Source organism: Anomaloglossus baeobatrachus, chromosome 12 (genome assembly GCF_048569485.1).
Source record: "Anomaloglossus baeobatrachus isolate aAnoBae1 chromosome 12, aAnoBae1.hap1, whole genome shotgun sequence".
NCBI lineage: Eukaryota > Metazoa > Chordata > Amphibia > Anura > Aromobatidae > Anomaloglossus > Anomaloglossus baeobatrachus.
The window spans coordinates 103,561,939-103,576,154 of record NC_134364.1 but is presented as its reverse complement, the minus strand read 5'-3'; the positions used below and the strand labels follow the sequence as shown (position 1 = coordinate 103,576,154).

The window sequence follows — 14,216 nt, the reverse complement described above, 5'->3', positions numbered from 1 at the left end:
AAATAAATATTTGATCCCTCTGGCAAACAATACTTAATACTTGGGGGCCATTCCCTTGTTGGCAGCACAACAGTCAGGTGTTTTTGTAGTTGATGATGAGGTTTGTGCACACGTCAGGAGGAATTTTGCTCAACTCATCTTTGCAGATCACTTCTAAATCATTAAGATTTTGAGGCTGTCACTTGGCAACTCGAAACTTCAACTCCTCCATAGGTTTTCTATGGGATTAAGGTCTGGAGACTGGCTAGGCCACTCCATGACCTTAATGTGCTTCTCTTTGAGCCACTCCTTTGTTGCCTTGGCTGTATGATTTGGGTCATTGTCGTGTCAGAAGACCCAGCCACGATCCATTTTTAGTGTCCTGGTGGAGGGAAGGAGGTTGTCACTAAGGATTTTACAGTACATGGCTCCATCCATCATCCCATTCTGTTCATGTCAGTGTGCAAACTTACAAAATCAGCAAGGTATCAAATAATTATTTCCTCCACTGTATAGAGAGAGCTAGCTAGATAGCTTGTACAGCTATTTAGCAGAAATAATGAATAAATTGAAAAAAATTACATGGGGTCCCTCACAATTTTCATAACCAGCAAAGGTACAGCAGCAGCTGCGGGCTGCAACCCTCAGCTGTCAGCTGTCCCTTGGTTGGTTTTAAACTAGAAAAGATCCCATGCTGATTTTTTACATTATTTGAACAAAACTTAAAAAACAGTGGGGTTCACCCATTTAAAAAAAAAAACAAAAAACACAGCCAAGTGACAGAAGACAACTTGGGCTGATATTTTTGGGGTGAGAAGGCTCAGGTTATTTTGCCCTTACCAGTCTAAAAATAGCAGCCGTCAGTCACCCCAGAAGTGGCACATCTATTAGATGCGCCAAATCTGGTGCTGTACTCAGCTCTTCCCAATGCCCTGGTGCAGTAGCAGATGTGGTAATATATGGGGTTGATGCCAGCTGTGAATTGCTACCTGGCATCAATTTCTGGTATTAGTAATGGGTGGGTGTGTATGAGACACCCCCATTACTAATCCAGTAGTGAAAATAGAAAATATTTTACTTGAACAAACACCCCCGAACTACAGCCCTCATTCACCAATTTATTAAAAATGTATTTAAAAATAAAAGTCAGCCCTAATCAATAGCAATGTCCTATGATGTTCCCCAAAAGCAAATCTGAAAGACATAAAAAGAGAAAACGATTAAAGAAATAAAGACAAAAGACATGCTTATTCATCAATTTATTTTCCTTCAAAAACCCTAATCCAAGGTCCACCGTAATTCAAAAGGGATCATTTTCTCATTGGCTGGGAGAGCAGACACTGCAGCTTCACACATTGCACTGTGAGAACCACTGCAGTGAAGTGAGATAACCTCATTAGGTCACCCCAGGTCGCAGCAGCGGGTCACACAGTAGAGTGTGAGTCATCAAGGTAGGGACGAGCAGTGACATCATGAGTTAACCGGAGTTCGATACTGTGGTGGTTTTCACGCTAAGTATCGTGAGAGCCCGCTGCAATGAACTTGGTGAACTCAGGAGTTCAACCCAGTTCACTGACCGCAGTTCTCTAAAAAGGTATCGCAAGATTGCCGTTTCCCACATGAAAAGATGGATGTGGATGTGACGAAGACGCCTAAAACTTCAAGAAATATGATTACTGCAAAGATAAACATGGAGGATAATGACACATTTTGGAGGAGCTCTGCCCATCATGGGCATTGTGGAAGCAGTCGGCAGTGGTGGCAATTCTCCTCAAGCCCCTGGAGCCCTGCAGTAGAGGTAATCGAATATGGCAGCTACAAGTGCCACTGGCAGTGAAGAAGCCAGGATCCGTAATAGAGGTGCCCAAGCAAGAGGTTTGCTTGGCGCGAGGGCCATTCCTTACCCACCAAGACCGTCTTCTGCACATGTGGAGCACACAACTCTTTCCTGCTAGCTTTATGAAGCCTTGGGGCCAAAACAGACAAGGAGCCTGGTTGAAGGAAAAGAGGACGACCCCGAAGAACTGAGGACAAATGTTAGAAGAGCTGGGTGTATAGGAGAAAGTGAAGCTACCGCCGCACTCATTGTGGGAGTTTCTAGGAAAGAGGATACACAAGTCAGATAGGAGAGTATGTCAGATACCCTGTGAAACTGTTGATTATGAACACGATTACAAGTAAATGGACATGTATTGAAAAATCCCTGGGGATTCTTGTGTGCCAGCCCCTATGTTGAAGGATGGAAGGTTGGAAGCCATCCGAGAAGTAACAGTGAGCACCCTGCACCTTAATCAAGTCCCCACACACACCCAAGGACCCGCTTACAGAGGAAGGGACCCTTGCGGCAGTGCGTCTCGCTTTATCGATATGCTCAATCCATCCGTAGATGAAATAATTAAGGGGCGCAGTTTGTGAAATGGGGTTACTTATGGGTGCACATCTCCATTGGCATGTCACGGGCTCTGCCAAATGTGACATGACAATCCTAAACCATTCCAACAAAATCTGTACTCCAATATGGCGCTCCTTCTCTTCTGAGCTTGCACTTTGCCTCAAAAGTTATTTTCGACCACATATGGCATATTGGTGAACTCAGGAGAGATTGTGTAACAAATTGAATGGTCCATATTATCCTTTTACAAAATTGAACTTTGGGGTTAAACAACATTGTCGTGGAAAATATGATTTTTTTTTATATTTATAGCCCAATGTTATATAATTCCAGTGAATCATCTGAGGTTTTAAATTGCTCATTACACCTCTAGATGTACCCTTCAGAGGTGTAGCTACCAAACTTGCTTCCCTTGTGAGGGTTTACTGGGGATCTTCAAATGAGACTTTGCGTCAGCAATCTGTTTTAGCCAAAATGCAACTCCTTCCCTTCCGAGCCCTGCCCTGCCGTGCGCCCAAAAAGTAGTTTATCGCCACATACAAGGTATCAACGTACTCAGGAGAAATTACACAGCAAATTGTATTATCCACTTTCTCCTGTTACCCTTTTGAAAATTAAAAAATTGTGATTAAAACAGGATTCTTGTGGCGAAAATATATTTTTTTCATTTTCACAGCTCAACATTATATATTTATGTGGGTTCAAAATGCTCACCACACCTTTAGATAAAATGTTTGAGGGGTCTAGTTTCCAAAATGGGGTCACTTGAGGGTGGCTCCCATTATTTAAGCACATCAAGGGCTCTGCCAACGCAACATGGCATCCGCTATCTATTCCAGCCAATTTTGCGTTTCAAAATTCAAATAGCGCTCTTTCCCCTTCCTAGCCCTGCCATGTGCCCAAACAGCAGTTTTACACCACATATGGAATATCCCTGTACTATTGAGAAATCACACAATAAATTATACATTTACCCAGCTGAACAGTATAAACTTTTGTGACACATTTGGGGGTTCAAAGTAGTCACCAAACATCTAGATAATTGCCGTGAAAGGTCTAGTTTCCAAAATGGGCTCAGCTGTAGGGTGTTTCCACTGTCTAGGCCCATTGGGTGCTCTGCAAACGAGACATAGCGTTCCACTAACAATTACAGCCAATTTTGTGTTCAAAAAGTTAAATGGCGCTCTTTCTCTTTCAGGCTTTGTGGCGCAAAAACAACAGTTTTCTAACGCATTTGGAGCTATTAGCCTACTCAAGAGAAATTGCACAATAAATTGGAGCATGGAGCAGTATGGAGCAATTTTTCCTGTTACCCCTATGAATATAAAAAAATTGGGGGCCAAAACAACATTTTTGTGGGAAAAATATGATTTTTTTTTAAGCACCCGGGGATTCATAGAGCTCACTGCACATCTAGATAAATTCCTTGAGGGGTCTAGTTTCCAAAATGAGGTCACTTGTGGGGGGGGATTTCCACTGTTTAAGCACATCAGGGGCTCTGCATATGTGACATGCCATCCGCTAACATTTCCAGACAGTTTTGAGCTCTAATATTCAAAAAGCACTTCTTCACTTCCGAGCCGTGCCGTGCGGGCAAACAATAATTTTCCACCACAGTATCATGATGAGACCATAGGATAGAGAGAAACAGGGGACTCTTTACTGTCATTCATGCTAGAGGACCCCTGGCTATTCCTAACCTCCGGACTACCCTTGATAGTGGAGATGCCCGAGTCCCGTGCATCACTATTCCCCTGGGAATAAATAGTAATAAACTGAGGAGAAAAGCAAGAGAAGTCAGCAATAAAAGAATAACAAGGGTTAACACCACAACTGCTCACAGCAATGATGTACTACAATTACCAGTAAGTCTGGATCACAACACCTCACCAGGCCAGTATAGAGATGCTATAGCTGACATTAAAGGAGGTGTCAAGCCAGCATACAGTATAAAGGAGGGGAGCAAATGTGACTGGCTCCCCATAGCATGTGATGAAAGGAGACTAACAAGCAGACAACTCTTTCTAGCCTGCCTATGAATTACAAGTCTGTGGGTTGACACCCGAATCTGCCTGCGCTGAGTAACACAACAGAAAAGTTAGCAGGCAGATTCCCAAAATCTGTAGTCTCCACAGAACCTGACGCCGTCATGACAGTCGGCGATGTTTGTAACAACCTCCGTGTGACACACATAAGGAGCATCCCTGTACTCAGGTGAAATTGCACAAAAAATTGTGTAGTCCATTTTCTATTGTTACCATTGTGAACATGAAAACAATTGTGGCTAAAGCAACATGTTTGTGGTAAAAATGTATTTTTCATTTTCAAGGTTCAACATTATAAAATTCTGTGATGCATTTGGGAGTTCAAGGTGCTCACCACACATCTAGATAAGTAACATGAGGGGTTTAGTTTCCAAAATGGGGTCACTTGGGAGGGGGCTCCACTGTTTAGACATCTCAGGGGCTCTCCAAACGTGACATGGTATATTCTAACAATTACAGGCAAATTTGTGTTCAAAAATTGAAATGGTGCTCCTTCCCTTCTTAGCCCTCCCGTAAGCCAAAACAGTAGTTTTTCATCACATATAGGGTATCCCTGTACTCAGGAGAAATTGCACAGCAACGTTTATGGTGCAATTTCTCCTGTTACCCTTGTGAAAATGCAAAATTTGGGGCTAAAGCAACATTTTTGTTGGAAAAAGTAAAATTTTCATTTTTTCCTTCCACATTGCTTTAGTTCCTGTGAAGCACCTGAAGGGTTAATAGACATCTTAGATGTTTTTTTGAGCAGTGTGAGGTGTGCAGTTTTTAGAATGGTGTCACTTTAGGGTATTTTTTGTCATCTAGGCCTCTCAAAATCACTTCAAATGTGATGTGGGCTCTAAAAATGGTTTCGTAAATTTTGTTGGAAAAATGAGAAATTGCTGATGAACTTTGAACCCTTCTAACTTCCTAACAACTTCCGCGATTAAAGTAGTCTTGTTCCCATTTTGATCAAAGCTCTATGGTCTCTGTGGATACTTTGCATGTAGATATTTGACTCATAATTTGGCTACACACAATTAAGGGTTGTGCACACCTTAGGCTCTGTGCGCACTAGACCGTTTTTCCCGTGGATTTACCCGCGGATTTGCCACGGAAATTTCTTGAGAAATGTCTGCAATCTTTGTGCAGACATTTCCCAGCAAATTCTATGGTAAAAAAAAAAAGCTGTGCGCACTGGTGCGGATTTTTCTCAAGAAATTTCCTTGAGAAGAATTTCTCGAGAAACTTTCTTGAGAAAATGAACATGTCCATTATTTCCGCAGGTACCCTGCGGATTTCGGCAGTACAGCCTGCAAAAATCCGAAGGGAACCACCCGCGGGCAAATCGCGGCAATTCCGCGGCTATTCCGCGGCTAATCCGCGGCAAATCCGCATGCGGATTTGGTGCGGATTTTTTCCGGAGGTCCGGAAATCTTTCACTCCCAGAAGTTTCTCAAGAAAGTTTCTTGAGAAACTTCACATTTCTAGTGCGCACATAGCCTTAGAGTGCACATTTCTTACATTGTTCCTCTTTTTATTTTTAGGTTTTCTACAGAACTGGAGGAAATGATTTGCATCAAAATGTCCTTCACCTTCAAAGCCTTGACAGATCTAAGTTATTTCCAGGTTTGGAGTAAAAAGGGTGCATTGTATTCGGTGAAGACGTCTAGATGGAATTTCTCTGCTGTCCTAAATAAGATTTACAAGACTTTGGCAGGATGCTGATCTGGTTAATCCTGTGGACTTCGGGAGTTTGGGGCCAAAAAGGTAGGTCAAAGCTTCTTAAAGGGAACCATTCACATGCTTTTTTATATTAAACTGCCCTAATATCTTGTTACAAAAGTTCCCAATATTTATCTTAAAAAAAACAAACCTTTTTATGATCAGGTAAATGCATTTGGGGGACGATTTGGAATTTTAAATGACCCCATTTATTTTACCAGTACTAAAAAACAAAATAATGTAATATGAAATGGTGAAAAGAAAAGTCCAATTCTGTTTTTTGGGGATTTTGTGTTTAGTTTCCGACTTTCATAAGCAGTAAAAAAAATTCCTGGAAAATGATTTTTGGAGGTTCAGAACCTAGAAAAATTGTAATGATTTTATTTTTTCTATTTAAAGGGGAAAAATAAATTGTAAAAAAAATAAAAACATGGTTTGTGTCTCCATTTTACAAGATCCGTTATGTTTTCGATTACCTACAGCAGGAGAAATAAGTATTGAACAAGTCACCAATTGTCTAACCAAAAAATTACTAATGGAGGATGTGAAGATGTGAGGTTGTGGGTTGTATTAATCACCCAAGCAGGTTAACGATGGAATTATTTTTATTTCTTCCATCCATGGTTTAACAGCAACTCTAAATAAAAGGCCAAAACAAAATGCCCCTAGTCCATGAGATTCCAAACCAGGACTAGTCGTTCCACTACCCTTGTACCAGGCGATATCCACTGTCTACCAACTTTTGATTGGCCCACACCTTTTGTATCTCCCACCGGTATGATCTCAGTCACAGCCTTTGCTCCTTCAGACGACAGATACCACAACTGTAGGGCATGCTCAAGATGATGAATACCACGACCAACGTTTGATCAGACCAACCCCCACCTAGCTAAGCTTAACCCCTTCACGACCGCGGGCCGTAAAATTACGTCCTATTTTAACGTGACTTAACGACCAGGGACGTAATTTTACGGCCTAAACTTCATTTGATTGCCGTGGCTATAGCAACGGCTTTCAAATGATGTCCCCTGCTGTTTCTTACAGCAGGGGACCTTTGCTTGACCCCAGGGGGGGTGGCATCGCCACCCCCCATAGGCGATCGATGTGATTGGCTGTTCAAATCTGAACCGCCAATCACATTGTTCGCACTAATTTCGGCAAAAATAATGCCCGAATTAGTGCGAGACTGTGAGATCCAGCTATGAGATGCCGCAGCTGCTGCAGCATATCATAGGTGGACCTCAAACATGCCGCCCCCAGCCCCTGCAGCACTGATTGGAGCGATCGTGCTATGACGCGCAATCGCTCCAATCAGTGTGCAGTGGGGCGGTCTGATCTGCCGGTGGCCGCCCTCCCCAGGCCTGTACTGCTCTGGGGACCCTCCCCCAACATGTCTGCAGCGTGGAGTGGCTGGTACTTTTGGTACCACGCCACCGCTGCTGCCGCCGCAGACGCCGCCTCTGCTGTCACCGCGCCTGCTCCAAAGGTAAGTATTGCGCTCCGGCGATGGCCCCTGCGCGCTCCCGTGAAGGCCCCTGCGCGCTCCCGTGAAGGCCCCTGCCCGTGCCCCCCCCCGATCTGCCCCCCTACGCCCCGATCTGCCCCCCTACGCCCCGATCTGCCCCCCGGCATCCCGATCTGCTCCCCACGCGATCTGCCTGCCTCCTCTGTCATCTCTATTCTGCTTCCAAAGTTCCTTCCTTCTGCCTTTGCTTCTCCGCCCCCTCTGCTCTCCCTCTAACCCCCCCCATCTGCCCCCCCTCTCCCCTTTCCCACCTGCCACCCCCCTTACCTGCCTTCACGGGTCGTCCGAGGTCTTCACTGGCCCGATCACATCTGCCTCCATTGCTGGGTCCTTCTGCTGATCTGTCCAACGTCCTGCCTGCTGCTGGTGTAAAGCTGTCTATCTCACTGCCTTCTTGTTCCTCTGCAACTCTTCTGGTCAGTGATCCTCTTGGTACTGTGAGTATAACTTTTTTTTTTTCTTGTATCCTGTCCATTTTTACACTTCATCCGTCCGTGCGTCCCGCCAAGCGCTGATCAGGGATGCAGATAACGGATCTGCATCCGTGGTCAGTTTTCAGCAGGACTTTTTTCCGTATTCGCGACGCTTTTTGTATGGCATCCGTCCGTGCGTCCCGCCGTACGCTGATCAGGGATGCACATAACGGATCGGCATCCCTGCTCAATTTTTGGCGTGACTTTTTTCCGTATTCGCGGCGCTTTTTGTATGGCATCCGTCTGTGCATCCCACCGAGCGCTGATCAGGGATGCACATAACGGATCTGCATCCCTGCTCAATTTTTGGCGTGACTTTTTTCCGTATTCGCGACGCTTTTTGTATCGCGTCCGTCCGTGCGTCCCGCCGAGCGCTGATCAGGGATGCAGATAACGGATCGGCATCCCTGCTCAATTTTTGGCGTGACTTTTTTCCGTATTCGCGGCGCTTTTTGTATGGCATCCGTCTGTGCGTCCCGCCGAGCGCTGATCAGGGATGCACATAACGGATCTGCATCCCTGCTCAATTTTTGGCGTGACTTTTTTCCGTATTCGCGACGCTTTTTGTATCGCGTGCGTCCCGCCGAGCGCTGATCAGGGATGCAGATAACGGATCGGCATCCCTGCTCAATTTTTGGCGTGACTTTTTTCCGTATTCGCGGCGCTTTTTGTATGGCATCCGTCTGTGCGTCCCGCCGAGCGCTGATCAGGGATGCACATAACGGATCTGCATCCCTGCTCAATTTTTGGCGTGACTTTTTTCCATATTCGCGACGCTTTTTGTATCGCGTCCGTCCGTGCGTCCCGCAGAGCGCTGATCAGGGATGCGATAACGGATCTGCATCCCTGCTCAATTTTTGGCGTGACCTTTTTTTTTTCCGTATCCCCAACGCTTTTTGTATCTCATCCGACCGTGCGTCCTGCAGCGGCCGATCAGTGCACTGCGTCTGTGCGTTTGAAAAGTTAAATGGCGTTCCTTCTCTTCTGAGCCCCGCCGTGCGCCCAAACAATTACTTTCCACCACATGTGAGGTATCTGCGTACTCAGGAAAAATTGCACAATATGTTTTATGGTACATTTTTTCCTGGTACCGTTGTAAAAAAAAAAGCTACCTGGTTGATACAAAAATTTTGTGGTCAAAAAAAAAAAATAATTTTCACGGTTCAACGTTATCAACTTCTGTGGAGCCCCTGAGGGTACAAGGGGCTCACCAAATATCTAGATAAATTCCTTGAGGGGTCTAGTTCCGAAATGGGGTAATTTGTGGGGGAGCTCCACTGTTTAGGCACCATAGGGGGTCTCCAAACGTGACATGGCGTCCGCTAATGATTCCAACCAATTTTGCTGTCAAATGGCGCTCCTTCTCTTCTGAGCCCCGCCATGCACCCAAACAATTACTTTCCACCACATATGAGGTATCTGCGTACTCAGGAGAAATTGCACAATACGTTTTATGGTGCATTTTTTCCTGATACCCTTGTGGAAAAAAAAGCTACCTAGTTCAAGTGACAGTTTTGTGGTGAAAAAAAAAATTGTATTCATGGCTCAACATTATCAACTTCTGTGGAGCCCCTTGGGGCTCGTTAAACATCTAGATAAACTCCTTGAGGGGTCTAGTTTCCAAAATGGGGTCACTTGTGGGGGAGCTCCACTGTTTAGGCACCATAGGGGGTCTCCAAAACGTGACATGGCGTCCGCTAATGATTCCAACCAATTTTGCTGTCAAATGGCGCTCCTTCTCTTCTGAGCCCCGCCATGCGCCCAAACAATTACTTTCCACCACATATGAGGTATCTGCGTACTCAGGAAAAAATACACTATAAATTTTATGGTGAATTTTTTGCTGATACCCTTGTGGAAAAAAAAGCTACGTAGTTGAAGCAACTGTTTTGTGGTAAAAAAAAATAATTTTCTTTTCACGGCTCAACGTTATAAACTTCTGTGAAGCCCCCAGGTGTTCAAAGTGCTCACCAAACATCTAAAAAAAATATTTGAGGGCTCTAGTTTCCAAAATGGGGTCACTTGTGCGGGAGCTCCATTGTTTAGGTACCTCAGGGGGTCTTCAAACCCGACATGGCGTCCGCTAATGAGTGCAGCTAATTTTGCACTCAAAAATTCAAATGGCGCTCCTTGCCTTCCGAGCACTGCCGTGTGTCCAAACATTTGATTTCCACCACATATGAGGTATCTGCGTACTCAGGAGAAAATGCACAATACATTTTATGGTGCATTTTTTCCTGATACCCTTGTGGAAAAAAAAGCTACCTAGTTGAAGCAACCGTTTTGTGGTAAAAAAAAAATGTTTTCTTTTCACGGCTCAACATTATAAACTTCTGTGAAGCCCCCAGGTGTTCAAAGTGCTCACCAAACATCTAGAAAAAATATTTGAGGGCTCTAGTTTCCAAAATGGGGTCACTTGTGGGGGAGCTCCATTGTTTAGGCACCTCAGGGGGTCTTCAAACCCGACATGGCGTCCGCTAATGAGTGCAGCTAATTTTGCACTCAAAAATTCAAATGGCGCTCCTTGCCTTCCGAGCACTGCCGTGTGTCCAAACATTTGATTTCCACCACATATGAGGTATCTGCGTACTCAGGAGAAAATGCACAATACATTTTATGGTGCATTTTTTCCTGATACCCTTGTGGAAAAAAAAGCTACCTAGTTGAAGCAACCGTTTTGTGGTAAAAAAAAAAATTTTTCTTTTCACGGCTCAACATTATAAACTTCTGTGAAGCCCCCAGGTGTTCAAAGTGCTCACCAAACATCTAGAAAAAATATTTGAGGGCTCTAGTTTCCAAAATGGGGTCACTTGTGGGGGAGCTCCATTGTTTAGGCACCTCAGGGGGTCTTCAAACCCGACATGGCGTCCGCTAATGAGTGCAGCTAATTTTGCACTCAAAAATTCAAATGGCGCTCCTTGCCTTCCGAGCACTGCCGTGTGTCCAAACATTTGATTTCCACCACATATGAGGTATCTGCGTACTCAGGAGAAAATGCACAATACATTTTATTGTGCATTTTTTCCTGATACCCTTGTGGAAAAAAAAGCTACCTAGTTGAAGCAACCGTTTTGTGGTAAAAAAAAAATGTTTTCTTTTCACGGCTCAACATTATAAACTTCTGTGAAGCCCCCAGGTGTTCAAAGTGCTCACCAAACATCTAGAAAAAATATTTGAGGGCTCTAGTTTCCAAAATGGGGTCACTTGTGGGGGAGCTCCATTGTTTAGGCACCTCAGGGGGTCTTCAAACCCGACATGGCGTCCGCTAATGAGTCAGCTAATTTTGCGTTCAAAAATTCAAATGGCGCACCTTCCCTTCTGAGCTCCGCTGTGCGCCCAAACAATTGATTTTTACCACATATGGGGTATCAGCGTACTCAGGAGAAAATGCACAATAAATTGTAGGGTGCACTTTCTCTTTTCTCCCTTGTAAAAATGAAAATTTTATGGCTAAAGTAACATTTTTGTGTTAAAAAGTAAAATTTTCATTTTTTCCTTCCACATTGCTTTGGTTCCTGTGAAGCACCTAAAGGGTTAATAAACTTTTTGGATGTGGTTTTGAGCAGAGTGAGGGGTGCAGTTTTTAGAATGGGGTCACTTTTGGGTATTTTCTGTCACCTAGGCCTCTCAAAGTCACTTCAAATGTGATGTGGTCCCTAAAAAAAATTATTTTGTAAATTTTGTTGTTAAAATGAGAATTTGCTGATGACCTTTGACCCCTTCTAACTTCCTAACGAAAAAAAAATTTGTTTCGAAAATTGCGCTGATGTAAAGTAGACAAGTGGGAAATGTTATTTAGTAACTATTTTGTGTGACATATCTCTCAGATTTATGGTCATAAATTTTTAAAGTTTGAAAATTGCGAAATTTTCAAAATTTTTGCAAAATTTCCTAAATTTTCACAAATAAACGCAAAAATTATCGGTTTAAATTTACCACTGACATGAAGTACAATATGTCACGAAAAAACAATGTCAGAATCGCCAGGATCCGTTGAAGCGTTCCAGAGTTATAACCTGTCAAAGTGACACTGGTCAGAATTGCAAAAAATGGCCCGGTCATTAGGGTGTTTTAGTGGCCGGGGGTGAAGGGGTTAATACAGAGTGTCCCAGTCCCAGAAACTAACCTATGTAGTAACCCATCTACTAGTGTTGAATTTCTCTGCAGCACCCCCCATAGGGCAAATAAATATTTACACAGCTCCTTTTCAAAACAATAAAAGCATGGACATATTGGGTCCTCCAGAGCAGGAGACGTTCTGCACGCCGGCTAATAGATGAATATTCTGAACTGAAAGAGGACCAGTCCCCAGGCTAGATTTTGCTCTTCTTTATTCTCTCTTTTCCCCTGAGTATTCTTGTGTTTGTTTTTTTAAAATCCACCATATGGTTCCAGAGATATGGCCTAGTTTTTATTCTGTCTACTAAGGGGGCGTGGCTCACAGGATAATGATACAGTGGAGCCTAAAGACACGCCCCAGAGGATCCTGTGAGCAATGCCTTCTTAGTGAATTGTTTGTATTTCCGGAACCGTACAGTGGATTTAAAAAAAATAGAAAGCAGAACAATCAGGGGAACAGCACAAATAAAAAAAAGAGCAAAGCAGAACTCTTCTGCCCTAATGAAAGGTCTTTTTTAATACCCTTTTTTTAAGGACTAGATTTATGAAATTAGACAGCCCCTTAAAACTAATGCTAATTATTTGTTTTCTTTTTGTATACAGATATGAAAGACAAACTGTTTGCTTTTCCCAAAGAGTCGTCCACCTCATATGTTAAGTTACTACCGGAATATCGTGGCTCATTCAGCGAGGCCACTGTCTGCATGAGATTTCACTCAAATCTGACCCGAGAATATTCTTTATTTTCATTGGCCACTTGGACAAAGGAAAATGCCTTTCTCCTCTATTACTATCCAGACAAGAGAAATCAGTTGTTACTATCGGTAGATAATGAAGACCACTATTATGATTTGCAGGGCAATAATTTTACAGAATGGACCAGCATTTGTGCCACGTGGAACTCTTCCACCTGGGTGTTGTGGATCGATGGGACGAAATACGAAACAAATGCGAAACGGAAAGACATGAAGATCAGCGCCGACCATATTATCATTATTGGTCAGGAGCAAGACTCTTATGGAGGAAAATTCGAAGCATCCCAGTCCTTTGTAGGAGAGATAACAGACATTATTCACATGTGGAATAAAACTCTGACCGATGAGAATATTATGGATTATTTTGCCGCTGATGAAATGAGTGGTAACATCATTAACTGGAACGGTTTGGACTACAAGATTTTTGAAGATGTCAACATACAACCATATGTAGATCCCTATCCCTGTATATCCGTATAATTATAGGGTATGACCACAGTAATATAAAGAAAAACTGTTCTTTACCCTCCCGGGTCCAACTCTTTGCAACCGCTCCTGGTCTCTGTTATTGTCCGCAGCACTAACGGCACAAGTTGATGGCATAGGTTGCATTGAGCCATAGTACAATTTTTTAATCTTTTACTACTTGTGCATAAAAAAGTAATTTTAATAAAAATAACTTTTTTTTTCAATATATTTGATTTAAGATAGCTAAAGTGAAGAGCAAAAGGGTAACAATGTTTTGATCTTTTGACTTTCAGGCTCCATATCTCACCATCCTCTACAGCTTTGCGCGCGAGACTCCCTTCATTTTATAGACAGTCATCTTGGCTATCTCATACATAAATGTGACTTGCAGCTATTTATCATATAATTAGTTACGCAGATTCTTGTCATGTCACTGCATTGTTACTGTTTTGCTCCTGGTGGTAGAAAAATCTTTTTCTTCCTGTATACTACAAATTACAACCTGTTCTCAAATTCCCTAGTAGCTCAGTGTGTTTGATAAGGCCTTAATTTAGGTTGATGCAATCTAATCATGCATCCCTCTTAAACTGTCTGCAGTCCAAATTATGAGTCACTCGCGGTAGCATGCATAACCACTCTTTCACACACACAAGAGACGTGCTCAGATATGAATAGAAAGTAAGACTGACTTTAAAACGGAAGTTGTACGGATATATATAACCTTATTGCCTAGGTGCCAAGAATACGTAACACGTC

General features: G+C 43.2%; 1 protein-coding gene across 1 annotated transcript; it reads left to right on the top strand.

Annotated features, from left to right (window-relative positions):
- Nucleotides 1–6,009: 6,009 nt before the first annotated feature.
- LOC142257820 (mucosal pentraxin-like) lies at nucleotides 6,010–13,759 on the top strand. The gene is made up of 2 exons (XM_075330053.1): nucleotides 6,010–6,165; nucleotides 12,841–13,759. Exons 1-2 carry the CDS (start codon nucleotides 6,117–6,119, stop codon nucleotides 13,470–13,472), a joined length of 681 nt encoding a protein of 226 aa, XP_075186168.1. The 5' UTR covers nucleotides 6,010–6,116; the 3' UTR covers nucleotides 13,473–13,759.
- The last annotated feature ends 457 nt before the right edge of the window (nucleotides 13,760–14,216 follow it).